The 19,087-nt window shown below is 48.6% G+C and overlaps 1 protein-coding gene across 5 annotated transcripts in view; it reads right to left on the bottom strand.

Annotated features, from left to right (window-relative positions):
• Positions 1-19,087, bottom strand: part of LOC108151049 (titin-like) — a 123,307-nt gene that overhangs the window by 42,020 nt on the left and 62,200 nt on the right. For 2 of the 5 annotated variants that reach the window (XM_033386295.1, XM_033386296.1), the window contains exons 28-33: positions 12,552-17,861; positions 11,149-12,393; positions 10,657-10,724; positions 10,264-10,567; positions 9,877-9,951; positions 129-6,089 (exon numbers count right to left, since the gene is read on the bottom strand). In XM_033386295.1, the coding sequence (XP_033242186.1) occupies positions 129-6,089; positions 9,877-9,951; positions 10,264-10,567; positions 10,657-10,724; positions 11,149-12,393; positions 12,552-17,861 (12,963 nt within the window). Of the gene's footprint in view, positions 1-128; positions 6,090-6,837; positions 6,911-7,086; positions 7,148-7,676; positions 8,768-8,838; positions 8,944-9,876; positions 9,952-10,263; positions 10,568-10,656; positions 10,725-11,148; positions 12,394-12,551; positions 17,862-19,087 lie in introns of those variants that run through there. The other 3 variants (XM_033386302.1, XM_033386303.1, XM_033386297.1) reach the window with 2 other exon arrangements.

The following is a 19,087-nucleotide window of genomic DNA, read 5'->3' as shown; positions in this document are numbered from 1 at the left end:
GGGTGTTTGCTTTGTTCTGTGTAATATGTGCTTGTGCTTTGGTTCTTGAGGGTCGAAGGGTGGGTGTAATGGAAGTAATACGCCTTTTTTTGCTGAACTTCTTAGACTAAACTTAGTTGGATACTTACCCACAGGTGGTGTTACCGTTTTAACTTTAAAAATCTCTTGTGTAATACTCTCCGCTAACAGTTTCTGTGTGTGGTCTTCATCTTTCGATGTGTAAATTGTGGCTTGTGACTCGTTTATTGTGGCAAGTGCTACAGCATGTGTTACCCTTTCAGGGAGTGCAGTTTCAGGCATTGATTTCGGGAGGAGGAGGTCAGAGGTATCGTCCGACACAAATTGTGTTGTTTGTAAAGCATTCTTCAGGGTATCCTCAACCAGTGTTGGGTGTATCTTCTCCCCAGTGAGTGTGACGTTTGGACTCGTTGTTGTGGCTGTATTGAATATGTCTGGTTGTTCTGTTGTGGCTATGGATGTGGTGTTTTCTTTGATACGTATACTTGCGTTCTGTGGCTGCATGTGTTGTTCCTCACTATCTAACCGATTGACATTCTCTTGTGCGATTGTTAGCTCATTCAGATACGTACTCTGTGTGGTTATCGAAGGAAGCGCTTGCTTTTCATCTACTTGAGGGCTTGAGATCCTCTCGCGAATGGTTCCCTTCTCATGCAACACACTGGTCACGGCTGCCACTCTTGTATCGGCTGGTGCCAGCTTTGCCTGTTCTCTGGATGGCGTTCCTTCTTCCAGCAAAGTGCTTACCACTTCACAGGGAAGCTGCTCGCTTTGAACAATGTTTTTGTGTGGCACAGTTTCTGGTGTTGCTTTGCCCTCCAGGGGCTTCTCAGTCGGAACACGACCCAAGGATGGCATCACAGACACCTCTTCCACCACCGAAACCTTCAACTCAGAAATGACAGTGGTATCCGTTGACGGGACTGCACTAATTGGCTTGAACTCTCCATGGCCCTCGATGTTCTCGTAGACATTTACGGTTGAGCTTTCGACGGGCTTAAGGAGCGTTTCTACAGAACTAGTCTTTGTGCGAATACGGTCGCCCTGCTCTACGACCATCTCTGGCGACTGCTCGTAGGTCTGTTGCTCGGCCACACTGGCGGTCTCATGTGGTGCCTGGCGAGTGAGTTGAGCGTTACGCTCGTCTGGCTTTTGCAGGTCATACGATTCCTGGATGGAGCTGATGCCCAGAACCTCTTCGGTTACCAGAGACTTCTTCAGTTCAACGTTGGACACGCGCGCGGTGTCCCCATCGCGAATGGGTTTGAGCGGGAGATTTTCTTCCTTGAGAAGCGTTGATTGTATAGTTGTCACATGGGCACGATTGATTTCGGAATCCTCTACGATCTTTAGGTACTGACCGTCTTGTTCCGATATGTCCTTGATATCTTTTGTGATCTCATACGTATTGATCTCTGATATGGTGGTATGGACATTTGTTTCATCCGATTTGACCTTTGCTTGAGCAGGGCTCTCATATTCAATGATGGCTTCACTCGTCAGTTCGAGAGGTAATTGAGTTTCCACCATGTGCGATTGAGTGATCCTCTCGCTGGACGTGGGACTCACTTGGAATGTTACAGGACCTTGTGGCGTCTCAATTTGATTCACATTTTCCATGGGAATCACTTGAGTGATGAGTGTTTCCCTTTGTGTGCCTTCAATGAAGGGCTTGCCATACGATTCTTGAATGATAACCTGCAGGGTCTCTTCCTTATCCATAATTAAGTCATCGAATCGGACCTGGACCTTCCTAGAGTCCTCTCCAGTAACTAGATGCCTCTGTGCCTCTTGTGGCTCTGTGGTCTGAGTATCCGAAATACTTTCGGAGGATTCCAGAGGAAACACATCCGATGTTGTGAGGCCTTGGAGGAGATCTACCACAGGTTTTGCTGTGGCCTCTTGGGGCTTGAGAGCTTCGATTGCAGACTCCTTTTGGAAGACACCCGGTTGTGTGTCCACCGATGTTGCCTTGAACATAACGTCCATGGACTCAGCAGCACTTACGGGGGCTATATCTGCAGTTATGGGTAGATTCTCCGACTTCTCGATACCCTGGACCTCGCTGACTGTTACCTCGTGCTTCCTGCCTTCATAGGTGGACTGTGCCACCCGCTCGTCTGTTGGGAGAGTGAGCAATTCGTCGACATCCTCCACAGTCTGCGTCCTTGTGGTGATCGGTAATCCAAGCAGTGAGGATATCCCATCTGCTGTGGCCACAGCATAGGTTTGTTCAGGCGTTGAAAGTATTTTCTCTGCCTCCACAGTTTGTTGCAGCTCTGTGGCATGAGTGTGTGCCAATTCGTGGGTGACCTGTGCCTGCTGCACGCTACATTTATCAGTTGGACGATCCTCTCCGATGGATTCATATACCGCTGTGGTATCTACCATTTTTGCATGCATATTGGTGTCATCCTCCGTTAGTTTTGCCTTCTGTTTGGGTGTACTTTCCTCGCCCAGCACCTTCTCCGATTCCAGCACCCTCTGATCCTCAAGGATGATGGAGTGGCTTAGATTGTCCTGAACTTTGAAGGCTGTTCGTTGATCTGTTGGCTTTTCTTCGAAAGGTTGCGTTCCATCAACGACCAGGCACTCGGTGACCATCGTATGCTTATGTGGAACCATCGACTGTTGGGGGCTTAAGGTTTCTGGCTTTATGGAGTCCACAGATCTGGACACAGTGTCATATACGGTGGTCTCTGTAGATTTTGTTTCATTGAAAACATCCATTCTGGGTGAGGCATATTTATCCGAGACACTGAAGTCCTCTAGCTTTCCAGTGCTCTGGCTGTCCAGGACTCCCTCGGTAAGGGCTGCCGTCAGAAGGTCTGCCGATACGGGTCTTGCCTGCTCTGCCTCTGGGGCGACTACTCTCAGATCTTCCTCATGCTCAAAGGTGTTCTCCTGTCGAGCCAAGGCCAATCCAGTGGTGGAGTCCAGGGCAATCTTCACGAGCTGTTCGCTTGGCTGGGGCACGCCTTCCAGCAGCTCCTCTTTCTCCAGAACTTCTGTTTCACGCACATTTATCTCCTGGCAGCTAGTGATGACGGATTGCCCCGTGGCCGCATGTGGCAGGAGGCTGCTCAACTCCGTAACTTGATCCAAAATATCGACCTTCTCCGAGAGTGGGATTTTCTGTGAGAATTCGTTGAGTTTTGGTTGAATCTGAACCTCCAGTGGTATTTCTTTGTCCCTCAACTCCTGTGTCCTTTCACTCACTATTGCTGTGGTGGTCTTTAAAGCTGAAGTTGTTTCCATGATTTCTACATTCGTCACGGATGATCTCTGATAGTCCGGAGTGGCATAGTCCTGCAGTCCTTCGAGAAGGGTGATTTGCTCCACCTTGGGCAATGTGATTTCTCCTATGTTCAAATGTGCCTGCTGTTGCGGCAGTCTCTGCTGATCTTCGATGCCTTCCAACGATTCCATATGCTGCGATCTCTCGGTATTTGCCACCTGCAGCGCCCTGGCTGCACCAACGGCTGCCGATTGGACTGGATGTGGCTCTTCTAGGGGGATGTCGGTTTCCTGCTCCAAAGTCACGCACGAACTGGTCTCCAATTGTGGCAACAAATCAAAGTGGGACTCGGTTTGCTGTTCTTGTGGCTGGACATCCTTTGGTCGCGGCTGTAGGCTTTCCAAAGACGAATTTTCCATAATATTGGTACCATATTGCTGCTGCATGCTGAAATCTGCCCGGGCGGCCGTGGGTTTTCCTTCATGTGGTTGCTGCCCCATGGACTCCATGGGTACTATCTCCATTCCCTCTGCATGCCTGAAGTCCTCTGTGGTGGGATGGGCCCTCGTTTGCTGTTCTTTTGGCAGGGTATCTGCAAGTTCGGTGCTCATTTCGCTGATCTGTACGCTCGTTACCTCCAACGGGTGTTGGGTTTCATCCATTAAGACGGTTCCACTCTTGAGTTCTGGCTGGGGCATGGCCTCCAGATAGCTAGTTCCTTCCATAAGATCGGGCTTAAGTGCCACTCCAATGGGCATTGTATCTAGAACTTGAAATGCCGACACGGAACGTGTATCTGCTGGTGCAAGATCCCCAGAAGTTTGTCCCACATTAACCTCAAAGACTGTTGTTACTCTGAGATCCACAGGGATTATCTTTTCTACAGCGGACTGTTCTGTTTGGGGCGCATCCTGGGGGAATGCTTTCTCCTTTTCAGCCACCGTATCCTGCTTGATCTCGAGCGCTGTTTGCTCTACTATATTCATTGTGGCATCCACAAACTCTGGCACTACGGAAAGGAGTTCCTCTTCGGTGTGAATCACAGTTGGAGCTGCCTGTACCTCTGCCACTAGCTCGCCATCAGAGATGTTGATCTTTCCCTGTCCCTTGGGGTGTTCAACATCTGGAACAGAGCCCAAGGTGTCGTACAGAGCCTCCTGATTGCTTTCCGCAGCGCCATATGCCTTGGTTAGCGTTTCCTTTGCGGGTTTTGTGGTCTTCACAGGGGCTTCTATCAGATCTTGGGCCATCTCCACGAGATTTGTCTCTAGAGTTTCGCCAATTGTCAAGGCACTCGATTGTCCTAGGGTACCCTCAACGACCTTTGGGGTCTCCTGCAAGCCCAAATCACTTGCTGCCTCCTCATTGGAGACGGTTTCTTGGGTAACAACATGGCGCAGGGTTTCCAACTCCATGATGGCTCTCTTTTCATCAGTCGTGAAGTCTGGGATTTGCTCTTCCAATGGACTATGGGCATCTGCTGTGATGTTGATCAATCCTTCGGTTAATACCAAGTGTTGCAAGGCCTTTGTGTCTGCCACTCGTGGCTTGGTTTCGCTTTCTTGGACGGACTCAAAGGTTTCTGTTTCTTGAGTGACGAGGGGAACTTCTTCTGGCTTAAGACTGACATCGGCAATACCCTTTGTGGGCTGGGCTTCCAGGGGTATGCTGTCTACACTTTCTAGGACCTGCGAGGCCCTGGTACTCACGGACTTGTGCTCTAGAATACTCCTCGATGATGTCTCCTGGCGAATCTCCGATGCAGGTTTCAGTTCTCCCACAGAATCCTCTGGTTGGCATTCGCTTATGGCAAGACTTAGATTTGAAGCTAATTCTGGATAAATCTTCTCAGTTGTTGGCTTTATCTGAACTACATCATTTCCCAAAGTTTCCCCTATCGTTTCTTCGGTGATTAGAAGGCTTTCCTGATCCAGGAAATGCGATTCTATAGTCTCCTCCTTCATGGACCTACTCTCCTTGAGCTGTTCAATGCCCTCCAATATTTGAGGATGCTCCTCTGTGAGCTCATGGGACAACAGAATGTCGCCATGCGCCTGCTGGCCTACAGTTTTCAGTGGCTGGAGATCATCTATGGGCTCCTCTATGCTTGGCGATTCCACCAGCAAAGGACGCGATTCCTTGACCTTGCGCTGGGCCTTTACGCTCTTGGGGATCTTCGAGGGCTTCTGCTCTTTGGGCGAGGCCTCTCGTGCCTCTGTTTCGGTGACATCCACAGCGTGTTGATGCCGCACTTCGATTTGTTCACCCAAACGAGTTTCTTGTGGCTTTTTGAAGTCCTGGGCCCCAACTTTTTCGAGTGCCACACACTCCTCACTGATGGCCAACACCTTCTGGGGCAGTATATCGTCCTGTACTTTAGCTGGTTGCGGTTTCGGTGTCGAAAGCTCTGTGGCCTCTGCACTGGCAATTGTTTCGACCGTGTCTCTGGGTAGATTTTGCATGGATAGTGTTTCGTATGGCAATGGAAGCTCTTGCACTTTCTCGAGGGTTTCCTCCTCTTCGATGGGTGTGGTTTCTTCATGTTTCTGTAACTGTATCTGCTGCTGTACCTCTTCTTGTATCTGTATCTGTTGCTGTACCTCTTCCTGTATCTGTATTTGTTCTGTTTGTTTCTTGTGCTTTTTCTGCGTTTTCCTTTTCACAATTTGCTGTTGGACAACAACCTCTTCTGCTGTTGCTTCTGCCTCTGCCTCTGCTTCTGCCTGTATGTGCACTTGTTCTTGTTGTACGAGTATCTGTTCTTGTTGTTGTAGTACTTGTATCTTTTCTTGTTGCTGTATGAATTGTTTATCCACTTTTGTGGTTGCTGTTTCTGTGAATGTAATGTTTATTAAACAATGACAATGTCTCGACCTCTCTACTAGTATTTGTGTGGTTGGTTGTTTTGTTGTGTTGCAATAAATGAGATTTCAAAATATGCAGAAAGCCAAGCAAAAAGCGTTCTATTCATCGATTAGTATCTGTAGTATACGAAGTATCTTATATAGCCAGTGCCGTAAAGCCGTAAAATGAGTTGCACAGAAAACATTGAAATCATTTCTTCGGTAATCGGTAGTCGGTAATCGGGAATATCTTACCTCATGTGGCAGGGGTGTGGGCATCATCTTGGGGCATTTCGTGCATTTGATTGAAGCAGCTCTTCTACGTGTACTCTTGTCATCAAATGAGCATTTTGAAGAAGCAAAAGCATTATAGTGGGCATGAAAATCAATAGTTATATCGCTTATATGGTATTTATAGCTGCAGCAAGATATACATATACGATATATATAGCCTTTTTTGTTGTTTAGTGATGGTTGATTAGCTGTTAATGGGGCATACTACTGTTTTTTTTTAGACTCTTTGGAATACTCTTTAGAATATACACATGATTTTTTTGTTTGTTTCTCTTTTTTTTTAATTGTTATATTTTTGTAAATTATTTTGTTTTTCAATGTCATAAATATTAATATTTTGGAGACTGTAGTTCATATGGTGGGATCGTGGTTGGTTGGTGGTATACATCGTTACTGGTGGTAGGATTTCGTTATATATATTTTGTGGTTTTTTTTGTTTGTTTGTTTTACAGATCATCTGTGTTTATGTTCAAACCTTCTTCAACGATTATCGTTCGTTCCTCAATAAAAGTTTCCTCTGCACGAGGGTTATTTATTTTGGGATTCATGGGAGTCATGTGGAGCACGCAAAGGTAAGTATTTTTTGTTTACAAAGCAGATTTGACATGTTAAAAAGTAAAAAAAGAAAGATAAATAAATTTACATTTTCTTATCGCGTTTTATCTACCAAAAGCTTTTGCGGCAAATACTCACCGATTTTGACATGCGTTATAGCCTCGTGACTTTCAATTATTTGCGATGTCTCTACTATTCTCTAGATTTTCGATTTCACACAACCAAAAGTATACAAAAAAAAATTTATGAAAAAAAAAAATGTGAATACGTCAATCATTTATCTGAACGAATCAGAGCTCGCAAAAAAACCCTCAGACACAAAAAAAACATATTACGAAAGCCTAGTACATACGATCTTTTATCTTTAGAGAAAGCTTAGAGGGGAAAAAAAAATGGTCTCGTAATTCTGTTGTGCGAGAGACAGAGAGGAAGACAAGAAGCCCATCCCTATGTAGAGTCTTATCGAAAAAAACCCATAAATTATAATAGATTTAATTATAAATAAAACAGAGACTAAAAAAGGAGTATTTCTTGAGCAAAACAACATCAAATGTATCTTTGTATTAATTTAATTTTGTTTTTTTTTTTTTTTTTCGAAAACCCTAAAAGTGTCGAGGGTTGTGTGCAAGCTCTGCTCCTAATTAATATCTCTTCTTTAAACCGAATTCAAACACAGACATGAAATTTAAAATAGATATTTTCGACAAACGATTAACAGAATTTCAAACCTCCTTTCCGCATATCTTCCAGTCCTGCGATATGAAATCCTCCCTAACAAACTTTCGTATGACAATCTCGATCGTGATCTCGTATGTCTGTATCATACGTATAAAGGCCTTGAAGCCGACGGTGGCGGCCAGAATGGTCTCATCCTCGTTGGAAGATTCACTGAGGATTTGGGTGATCAACTCCTCGTGTCCTTCGCGCTCGACCAGCTGCACTAGAGCTGCCTGAGACTCGGGTTTCTTCAGGGAAATAAAGATATTCTGCTCGTACATGTACGTGATCTCGTAGTGAGTGCAGCCATAGCGCAGGAGGAGGCCGATTGTGGCCAGATCTCGGAGGGCTGCCTCGCCCGAGGCACCAAAGGATACGGCCTCAACGGACTCGAGCAGCCACTGGACCTCTTCGTGCTGCGATATCACATGTATATCCTCGATGCTGATGGTCTTTTGGGTGATTTTTGTACGTATCAGCTCGACGGTTTTTTTCAGTTCAATCGTTTTACTGGATGTGTATTTGATTTCTTCTTTGGCAGACTTTTCTTCTTTGATTTCTTCTTTTATTTCCTCTTTGATTTCCTCTTTGACTTCTTCCACTTCTTCGATCTCTTCTTCGATTTCTTCTTCGGACTCTTCTATGACTTGACTTCTGCGTATCTCTGCATCTGCAATCTTTCGATCTTTGACCTGCATCACCTCGGAAATCTCACTCTTCTCTACGAGTATAGAGACAGGTTGTTTCACTTTGTAGACATTCATGGTCGTTGTGGCCGCAGGAACTATACGTATCTCGGTCTTCTGCACTGCAGAAGAAGCACCCGTTCTCTTGACCATTGAGGAGGTCTTCTTGCCGCCAGCCTTCTTCTTGATGACTCTTTTGGTCGCAACGACCTCTTCTTCAACGTTGGATGTGGACGATACCTCGAACTTGGCCCGCGTCATTGTCATGCCGATCTCGTTGATGAGCTTGCAACTGTAGTAGCCGCAATCCTCTTGAGTGACTTTCATGATCTCTAACGTTGCCTCGTGCTCCTCCACTACCATGCGATACTTTTCGGAGGCCCTAAGCTGTACATTGTTGAAATACCATTGAATATCTATTGAGAGAGAGTGACTGTCAGCGTCCCTGTGGATCTCTCACTCGCTCTCTGGTCGTCTCATACTATACCTGGCTGTGGATTGCCTGCATATTGTATGCGAAACTTTGCCGTTTCCCCCAGGACACAGCGGCTGTCGCGCATTTCGTTTAGTAGCGATGGCGAGCATTTAGCAGCTAAAAAGCGAGACATAAGAGATGGCATATATCTATGGATTAGAGAACTACAGATAGTATCTAAGAAGCAGTGCGATCTATGCAGTGGAATGGCTGATTGTATCTTTCGGTGCTAGTGTACTTACATTTACTGATTGTTTTTCTGTTAACAGTTTCATGTTTCAATGACTTCAACAATATATAGAACACAAAACACGTGAGTGGCATGCAACAAGATCTACAGAAAAAGTGAAGAGTGCAAGCAGCGTTCTGAAGGGGAATGTTATACGAATTTCTTTGGTTTCAGATAGAACACTTTTTGGATATATTTTACGGGGTTAGTTTTTTGGTTTTTTTTTTTTTGTATAAATTTTGAATAAAATGGAACAGGAACATGGAACCAATTATACGATGTATAATGTATTACTTGCAGATGAAAGATACACAGATACTACAGATACTGTAATACTGTGCTACTGTAAGAGATACATTTTGGTATATACGAAAAGATAGATTATACTAAAATCAAAACAAAAAAAATAGGCGTTTACTAATTTTAAAAGTTCAGATGGGGTTTCAGGTGGGTTTCAGGTGGGGGGTTTTTAGGGGGACAAGCCTTACAGCTGTAGGAGCCACAGATATCTCTGTGCGAGTGTGTCTGTGTGTGGCAACACTATACATTGGGACAAATACAATAGATAGAGACAGATATAGAAGACAGACGAGATAGAAGACATTGGACAAGAATATTTGTTGGTGAATTTTGTTGTTGTTTTTGTTGTTTTTTGTGGTTTTAAGACAAAATTACAGACAAAGGACAGGAATTTGTTGTTGTTTGGTGTGTTTTTGTTTGGATAAACACGAAAGATTAAGAAAACACATATACACATAACAGTGGAACAAAAGAGAGAGAGAGAGATAGAGAGAGCGGCTGAAAAAGAGAAGGATACATACCTTTGAGTGCCACCTGCATTTCCTCCATCTGTGTGACCCATTCCGGTTTGCGATAATCCTTGGATCCAACGATGCCTTTGATTTTACATATATATGAGATACAGATATGGTAAAATTATTAAATATATGCACACGCACAAATAGATACTTTTCGCCTGTAAAAGATACATTTTATCTTAGACTAAAATCGAGTGTTGTGTGTGCCTCAAAAAATGTGTATCTTTTGGGGATATTTTTGGGGGGAAAAAAAACGGGGAGGATTGGGGGTAAGGATTTTTGCTGCTGCCAGAACCTGTGAAAGAATTTTAGCTAACAAAATTCCATAAAAATACAGAGCATATACATATGTATTGTATATCCTACAGATAGAACCTCTATAGATAGTACCTTCGACGGAAAACAGAGCCGTTGTCACTGCCACGCCCAATGGATTGTACGCCTCAAAACTAATGGTGCCCCAATCATCGGGATACACATTATTGATCACCAGCACCGATGTGCCATCGTCGAAATTCTCAATTTGATATTCCTCGGAGGCAAAGATCTGCTCATCGTCGCGCAGCCATTTGACCTTGGGCTTGGGTCGTCCAATGACCTTCACCTCCAGCTTTGGCTGTTCGCCCTCTTTGGGTTCGATTTTCTCAGGTAGTTTTTTAATGATTTTCGGTGCTTGTTCGTCGATTGAGAGGGTCTACAGATACAGATACAGATACAGATATACAGAAAATTTGTTGGGGTCTGAAACGGAGAACACTCTCTCAGTCTGTCGTCGGTTCTTACTCTATCAAGTAGATCCTCCTCAGATCCTGTGAGTCCAGTGATTTCAGAATCGGGGATATATTCAAATGCTAAAAGATACATACAGTCGAAAGAGCATTATCCACAAGGAATTTTCCGAACGCAAAACAGAAACGAGGAAAACGAGGAAACGGGGAAACAAGGAAACAAGAAAACGAAGAAACGTGGAAGAATTATTTACAAAAGAAAACGGGAGGTGGTTTCCCAGTTGAGAAAATAGAGAGAGAGAATAACATCACATGCAGGAGGAGAGGAGAGTGATTATTGGGAGAGGAAAACACCTATAAGTATCTAAGTATCTTTTTTTTTTTTTTGGGGGTTTTTTGGGGGATGCATTGTAGTGTGTGTGTGTGTGTGTGCGTATCTGTAGAGACAGTGCAGCATCTACTTTCACTACTTTCACTACTTTCTAGTACTAGTACTCTCATCTGGTTATAGAACGAACGCTTAGATGATGATGATGCTCAAAAGTACCTTGAATTTTAACGTTTGTCTTGGTCACTGTCTTGCCAATCTTATTGCTGGCCACGGCCTTGTATTGGCCCTCGTTCTCGGGGAACACTTCGGTAATCTGCAGCTGGCAATTGCCTTGCAAGTCCTGCGATATCGTAGTTTCCTTTGTCTCGGCAATCTTCTCCTCGTTGTGATACCATTCCACCTTGGGTGTGGGCTTGCCCCGCACCCGGCACTGCAGCAGCAACGCCTCACCGTCCATCACCTCGACGGGCTGCGCGAGCTCCTCGGTAAAGCGTGGCGATTCAAATTCCACTGCCTCCTCCTGGGGCAGGGCCTCCAGAAGATTGACAGTCGCCGTGGACGTCACCGAGCCACCCACATTCTCCGCCCGACAGGTAAAGGGTCCAATGAACTTCCGCTGGAAGTCCTCAATCAACAGAGTGGACTTGTTGGCCTGGCTAACGATGCGGCACTCGTTGGAGCTCTTGATGGGCTCGTTGTGGACGAACCACTGGAAGGAGGACAGCGGCTCCGACTCCACGACAGCCTCCAGAATGGCCACCTCATGCTCCCCAAAGAACTTGGGCTCCAGGGGCTGCACGAAACGTGGCGGTTGGATCTGCTGATCGGGTTTCGAGTCGGACACAACCACCGAACCCGACGACTTGGCCTCGCCGACCTTGTTCTTGGCCCAAACTTCGTATTTGCCCGTTCGCTTGCGCGTCATATTGATCACCCTGATGACGGTGGTCGTCTCCGTGGTCTCCACAATGATCTCCTCGTTCTCCACGATCTCCCGGCCATTGCGCATCCACTTGATTTCCGGTCGGGGCAGGCCATCGTATTGGACCTCGAAGCGAAGGGTGCCTCCCGTGGGTACCACAACGGCGTTCAGTGGAGTGACTGTGGGGGGCTTTAGGATCTCCTTGGGCTCCTGCTGCGCCTCATCCAGGCGACTCATGATGTTGGCATTGCCAATGGCACGTCCAAACTGGTTTTGTGCCTGCACCGAGTACGTGATGGCCTCATTCGGCGGCGGGTTAAACACCTCCAGGGCCACATCGCCCGTCTGCTCGTCGTGGAACATTTGGACGGTTTCGCTGGGCAGAACCTCCTCGATGCCGCGATACCATTTGACCTGTGGATGGGGCTTTCCGGCCACCTGACAGGTCACCGTGACCTTCAGCCTCTCGGGCTGTTTCTCTTCGGTGAACTCGATCTTTAGGGGTTTCGTAAACTGTGGCGCGACGCCTTGTTCTTTTTCTAAATGGGAAGTGGGTTTTCCAAATAATAAATATTTTGTGTGTGTTTGTAGGGGATATCGTTGGGGAGGATTATATACAAAGGGGGCTTGTGGCTAGGACCATGGACTGGGGCTGGAATGTAACTAAAGGATGTGCTAAAACTAATGCAAAACTCACCCAGAATAATGTTTGTACGACTTGTGGCCACTCCTGCCTCATTCTTGGCCTCACACGTGTAGACGCCCACATCGCTGGGCGTGACCTTGGCGATCTTCAGCTGCGCCACCTGCTCCACCACCGTGATCTCGTACTTCTCCGAGGCAAAGAGCAGTATGTCATTGAAGTACCAATTGATTTCGGGGAAGGGCACTCCCTCCACCTTGCACTCCAGCACTGTGGGCTCTTCGGGGACGCACTGGCGAGGTCGCAGCTTCTCTGTGATGCGCGGCGGCTTGATCTCCTTCTTCTTTTTCTTCACGAGCTTCCTCTCCTGTCCGATCACCTCCGAAGTGGTGGTCTCCTGCTGGTTCTGTGTGAGCTGCTGATCCTCGATGAGCTCTTCATCGGCCACACGATCGATGCCCTCTTGGATGCGCTTCTGTGTGATGAGCTCCAGCTCCGGCAGCGGTTGACTGTCGTCCAGAACGACCCTACGCTTCTCCTTCTTGATGATGTTCGAGGTGACCTTCATCTCGAGATCGCGACGGACGTCCTCCACATCCAGTTCGATCAGCTGTTCCGTGGTGATGAACTGCGGTCGCGTATCTTCAGTCTTTTTCAGCAAGGTGATGGTTTTTTGTGAGATCTCTTGGAACACTTCGTCCACCTTTTCGATTTCCGCAATGGCTGCTTCGAGGAGTTGCGGCTGTCCCTCGACGGAGGCCTGTTTCAGGCGCTTGGTGCGCTTCTTTTGAGCCTTTTGCTTCGCCTCGGCGGGGCTCTCCTCTGAGGGAATGACCTCCTCCTCGGGCAGGACATCCTCAGAGACGGCCACCACTTTGTCATCGTCGACGGGGAGGACCTCGTCGACCTCATCTTCCTCGGCAATGGGCTCGGCAAATGGCTCGGCCATCTCCTCGGAGACCTCATCCACCGAGGGCGTGGCCTTCTTTAGCTTGGGCTTCTTTTTCTTTTCCTTCTTGACCTTGGGGGCAGAGTCCTCGGGCACTTTGAGGGGTTCCAGTTCCAGTTCCTCCTCTTCGCTTTCGGGCCTCTCTTGGGGCACCAGCTGGGGCCCGGGAATGGCCTTTTCGGGCTGCTGTGGCGCCTCCGCTGGCTTCGCGGGAATGGGCTTGAGCTGCACTTCCTCGGGTTGCTCGGCGGGAAGCAGATGCCGCTTGCCCTTGGGCCATTGCTTCTCCTCGAGCACCTCCTCCACGGGCTTCTTCTTTTCGCCTCGCTTCCATGGCACTTGGGGCTGCTCCTCCTCGATCTTGGGCTCCTTCTCGAGGTCCAAGTGCTCCGCTTCCTCCAGCTGGGTGGGCTCTGCATCGGGAATATCCGGCAGATCCTCGTGCTTGGGCTTCTTGACCCTTTTGGTCTTGCGCTTCTCCTCTTGGATGAGCTCTTCTTCGACCTTTTCCACGTGCTGCAGGTCCACTTCTTCGAGTTTCACTTCTTCGGGCTTGATGGACTTCCTGGTGGTGGGCTTGAGACGCACCTCCTCGATGGTGGCCTCCTCCGGCAGCGTTTTCTTTGGTCGCGAAACACGCTTGAGAGCCACTTCTTCCACCTTTTCGATGATTTCCTGCTTCTGTGGCTTCGGTTTTGGTGCTGCCTTTGGTTGTACAGGTTGCTCCTCTTCTTGGATGGGCTGCTGCACCTCTTCCTCTGGCTGTTGCTCCTCTTCCTGGGGCTGCAGCTCCTCTTCCTCGAGCTCCTCCAGAGGTTCCTCTTCCGGCTCTTCTGTTACCTCTTCTGTGGCTGTCTTTGGCTTGGGCTTCTTTTTCTTCACCCGCTTCTTGGTTACATCCACAATTTGCTCCTCGGTGGTGATGATCTTCTCCGTTTCGATCTCTTCTGGTTGTGGTGTCTCTTGCGAGACAACAGCAGTCTTTTTCAATGGCTTCAAGGACACCTCCTCCACCTGCTCCTTTTCGGGAAGAGGCTGTTGCTTCCGGGGCGTCCGCTTCAGCTCCACCTTTTCTACCTGTTCTACCACCTGTTGGGGCTTTGGTTTCACTTTTTTGGGTTCTTCTACGGGAAGAGGTTCTTCAGCGATGGGTTCTTCCACTTCTGGTTCTTCAATCTCTTCTGCGGGTTGTTCTTCTTCGGCTTCTTGTTCTACGGTTACCTTACTCTTGGGTTTCTTGACCTTTTTCACCTTTTTCTTTTCTTCCACGATCTCTGCTGGTTCTTCAACGACTTCTTCTTCCTCAGGCGCCTCTTCTTCGGGCTGTTCTTCTGTGATTTCGATCGTTTCTACAGTCTTTTTCGGTTTCTTGACCTTTTTCACCTTACGTTTTTCTTCGACAACTTCTTCTTGGACCTCCAAGATCTCTTCCTGTTCTTCCACGACCTCTTCAGGCTCTTCCACGATCTCTTCGAGTTCTGCGACAGTCTCTTCTTCGGGAACCTCCTCTTCAGGAACCTCCTCTTCAGTCTTTTCAACAATTTTCTTTGGTTTCTTGATCTTTTTGACCTTTTTCTTTTCTTCTACGATGTCCTCCTGTTCTTCCAGGATCTCGACAACCTCTTCTGGGACTTCTTCCTCTGGAATTTCCTCCACAATCTCTTCCTGAACTTCTTCCGTGGCCTTGGGCTTCTTGATCTTCCTGATCTTGCGGCTTTCCTGGACCACTTCCACCTCCTCTTCCACAAGGACCTTCTCGATTTGTGCATCGACCTCATCGGGGTGCTGCACTTCTTCCACGGGCTCTTCTGGTTCTGGCTGTGGTGCAGCCTTGGGCTTCTTCTTGCCACGCTGCCACAAAACAGGCTGCGGCGTCTCCTCCACGATGGGTTCTTCGGGCAGGACATCGACAGCCTCTTCGTAGGTCTGGACTGGTGGTTCTTCCAGCTTTTCCTCGACAACTTCTTGGGGCTTGGGCTGGGGCTTCTTTTTCTTGCCGCGCTCCCACAGTTGGGGCTGGGGTTGAGGCTGAACCTTTTGCTCCTCCTCCTCCAGGGTATCCACTGCCACTTCGAGCGTTTTGGGAGCTGCTTCCTCGACAACTTCCGCCTTTGTGGCTGGCTTTTTCTTGCCACGCTCCCACAGCACAGGCTGCGGTTGCGGCTCTACGGGGACGACCTTTTCCTCCTCTAGAGTGTCGACTGCCACCTCTAGAGTTTTGGGTGCCTCCTGCTCCGCTGTCTGTTGAGGCTTCTGCTTCTTGCCGCGTTCCCACAGCACAGGCTGGGGCTGTGCCTCCACTTGGGGCACAGGCTCTTCTTCGGGCAGCTCATCCGTGGCCTCTTCGTAGCCCCTTTGGGCCGGCTGCTGCTCCACCAACTGCTGCACGGGTCTGGTGGTCTTCAGGGGCTTCAACTGGAAGTCCTCCGCCTTCTCCGCTTGCTTGGGGCGGGGTCTGGGCGTTGGCTTCAGCTGTACCTGCTCCACCTTCTGCTCGGGTTCCCGTGGGGGAATCACGCGGCGGACGGCTGTCTTTTTGGTCTCCTCCACGATCTGTTGCTGCTGCAGGACCTGGGTGGTCTGCTGCTCGACCACTTGAGAGGTCTGCTGCTCGATCACTTGAGAGGTCTGTTGCAGCACCTCCTGAGTGGTGGTCACCTGTTCCTGTAGGACCTTCTTCTTGCCGCGTTCCCATAGGACTGGCACCGGCTCGGGCTGTTGCTGTTGCACGGGCAGGGGCTCCTGCAGCACGTCATGCAGCTCCTCGTAGGTCTGGGCGGCAGGCTTTTGCTTCTTGCCACGCTCCCACAGAACGGGCTGCTGCTGTGGCTGTGCCACTGGCAGAAGTTCCTGCAACACGTCGTGCATTTCCTCGTAGGTCTTTGGCTTCTCCACCAGCTGCTGCTGCTGTTCCTGGATGGGTGCCTGGGGCTGGGGCTGGGCCTGTTCCGGCTTCTTCTTGCCACGGTCCCACAGGACGGGCTGCTGTTGCAGCAACTGCTGCTCCTGGGTATCCTGACGCTCCTGCAAATGCATGAGCGAGGAGTCCTCCACTTGAATGAACTTCTGGGGTTCCCGTGGCTGGCGCCAGTCGAAGGCCTCCTGCTGTGTTCGCTGATTGACGATCTTCTGGTGCTCGTACTGCTCGAGGCTCATCATCTGCGAGTCCTCGATCTGCACGAACTGCTGTCGCTGGGCCTCCTCGATGAGGCTCTGCTGCTGGACCAATCTCTGGCGGTCGCTTGCCTGCGAAATGGTGTCCTCCACGGAGGTGAGGGGCTGCAGCTGGGGCCGCTGCTGTTGCTGCTGCCGCCAGTTGACGGCCTGCTGCTCGCGAATCAGACGCTGGGCCTCCAGCTTCTCCCGCTCGGAGACGTGCATGATGTTGACGTCTTCGGTGGTGATGAACTGCTGCTTGTAGATGCCCGACTGGTCCTCCTCGTACCGCTGGAGGTCCTCGCGCTGGACCATCTTCGAGATGGAGCCCTTGGAGCTCTCATCGATGGTGAGGAGAACCTCCTCAGCGATGGCCTGCTGTGCCTGCAAGTGCTTCAGTTCCACTTCCTCGATCTTGAACTTGTCGATCTGCTTGGTCACACGCTGCACGCTCTTCAGCTGCTGCCGCATCTCCTTCCAGGGTATGAGGTCCTTGTTGTTCTGCTGCTGGGTGATCAGCTTATCGATCTGATCCGTCATCTCCATAATCTCCACGCTCTCCATGCTCTTCAGCCGCTGGATCTCCTTGGTGCGCTGCTCCTGTGCCACCTGCGCCTGTTGCGGCAGTGGCTCCTCTGTCTCGATGGCTCCTTCGAGGGGACGCAGATAGACCTCGTCGATGTCGAACTTGTTCAGCTGCTCCGACACGCTCTCCACTTGCTTGAGCTTCTCGCGCATCGTGATCCAGGGCACCGCCTCCTTTTCTGTCTTGCCGGCAATGATCTGCTCCAGAGTGGCGCCCAGGCTCATGATGCCCTGATCCCGCTCTGTTTTGATCGACTTGAGGACCACTGTGGCCGCCTCCAGCTTCGGAGTGGGCTTCTTCTTTTCAATGGGTGTGGCCTTCAGGCTGATGGTCTCCTCAGTCCAGGACTTGACAGGCTCCGGCTTGAAACCGGGCAGGAAAACGCCCTTGTCCAGCGAACGTCCACGATTCGGACGCGAGGACTTGCGCCAGGGTATCACTTTTGTGGCAGGCTGCAGGGACTTGCTCCTCACCTTCGGCTTCTTTGTGCGCGACCTTCCCTCATGCCCATTGACCCCGAGATACTGGCCAAACTGCTGCTGTTGCTGGCCTCCCGGCTGCTGCTGTTGTCCTGGCTGCAGGGGCGAGTCGGGTGCATCCTCCCGGCCGGAGGATGAGGACTCATCTTCGGCGGAATCAATTGTGCGCAATTGAAAGGCCGAGATTCGTCGTTCTAAACGAAGCGTGCAAAACGGGTTCTTTAATAAAAGGAATCTCTCCGAAAGGACAACCAGAGTTCGAGACCAAAACGAGCGGCGGGGCCACTTTCTTCCACTTACCTTCGACCACACAAAAATAATAAAATATATATGTATAAATAAATCAAAATCATATGCAAAACAATGAACTTGAAACACGCATAAATGGTATATATATATTTTTAGTGGATTTATAGACAGAGGAGCAGGGCAGAGCAGATGAAACCGAAAACCAGGCAGTGGGTGGGGCCTACTCGCCCACTCCTCCGCAGCCTCTGATTCGATGACCCTGAATATAAGTCCATAATACACTCAGAGAAGAAAGCCCTGAGAATCGATTATACAAAAAGATTTGCATCGAAAAAAAAATGTATTTTCCATTAAATTTTACGATTATAATGGAAGTATTTTATCTGAAATTTTCCCACAAATTTATTTATTTTAAAGTGTTTTATATTTATTAAAAATTTGGCATATATTTGTGTTTCAATAAAAGTGATTCAAATCTGAAAAAAACCGAAAGTTTCATTTGTGTTGCTTTTTCTCTGAGTGTATGGGATTGTGGGCCTAGAGGGACCTCTAGGTCATGTCTAAGACTCTTCGGAGTACATATTTTAGCTAATTGGCATTGATAAAAATAGTATGAAACAGTCAGTCACATAGTCACAGTCTCTTCGTTTGAGAGGTGACATTATGGTTTATCTATGGGTCCTATGATTCATTAATCGGGCATGACGGAGCAGCAGCCGTCCTAAACGTGGACGTACAATGATTAAAATTGCATTAGCCTGCACCTAAATCCTATATCTGTCTCTGTGGCACATTGTCGTGACAAAACGAATTGCCTCTGCGAGTCATCATCATTACGACGATCATTAAATGGCTGCCATATGGATGTGTGGCCTCTGTGTGGCAAGTACAATTGAGAGCAAACAATTCGGAATGTGTTGTTGCCTCCAAAAATAGATATCTGATTAGTGGCGGCTACGTCACCAGGTGGGGCTCTGGCTGGCTCTATAGAGCGGCCATAGACAGATTTATGGGCGGGGTGTGTCTGCCTGTTGCTGCCTGCGCGGTATTTTCAGAGCGAGCGCAGCAGCAGTAGCAGCAGCAGCAGCAGCGCACTGCACAGATCCATACGAGATCTCGATTCTCATTCCGTTTTAGACAACAAACGGGCAATGTTCTGACCGACAAAATG

This window comes from Drosophila miranda, chromosome XR (assembly GCF_003369915.1).
Source record: "Drosophila miranda strain MSH22 chromosome XR, D.miranda_PacBio2.1, whole genome shotgun sequence".
NCBI lineage: Eukaryota > Metazoa > Arthropoda > Insecta > Diptera > Drosophilidae > Drosophila > Drosophila miranda.
Note: the sequence above shows the minus strand (reverse complement) of the source record. Positions and strands in the feature narration are given on the sequence as shown.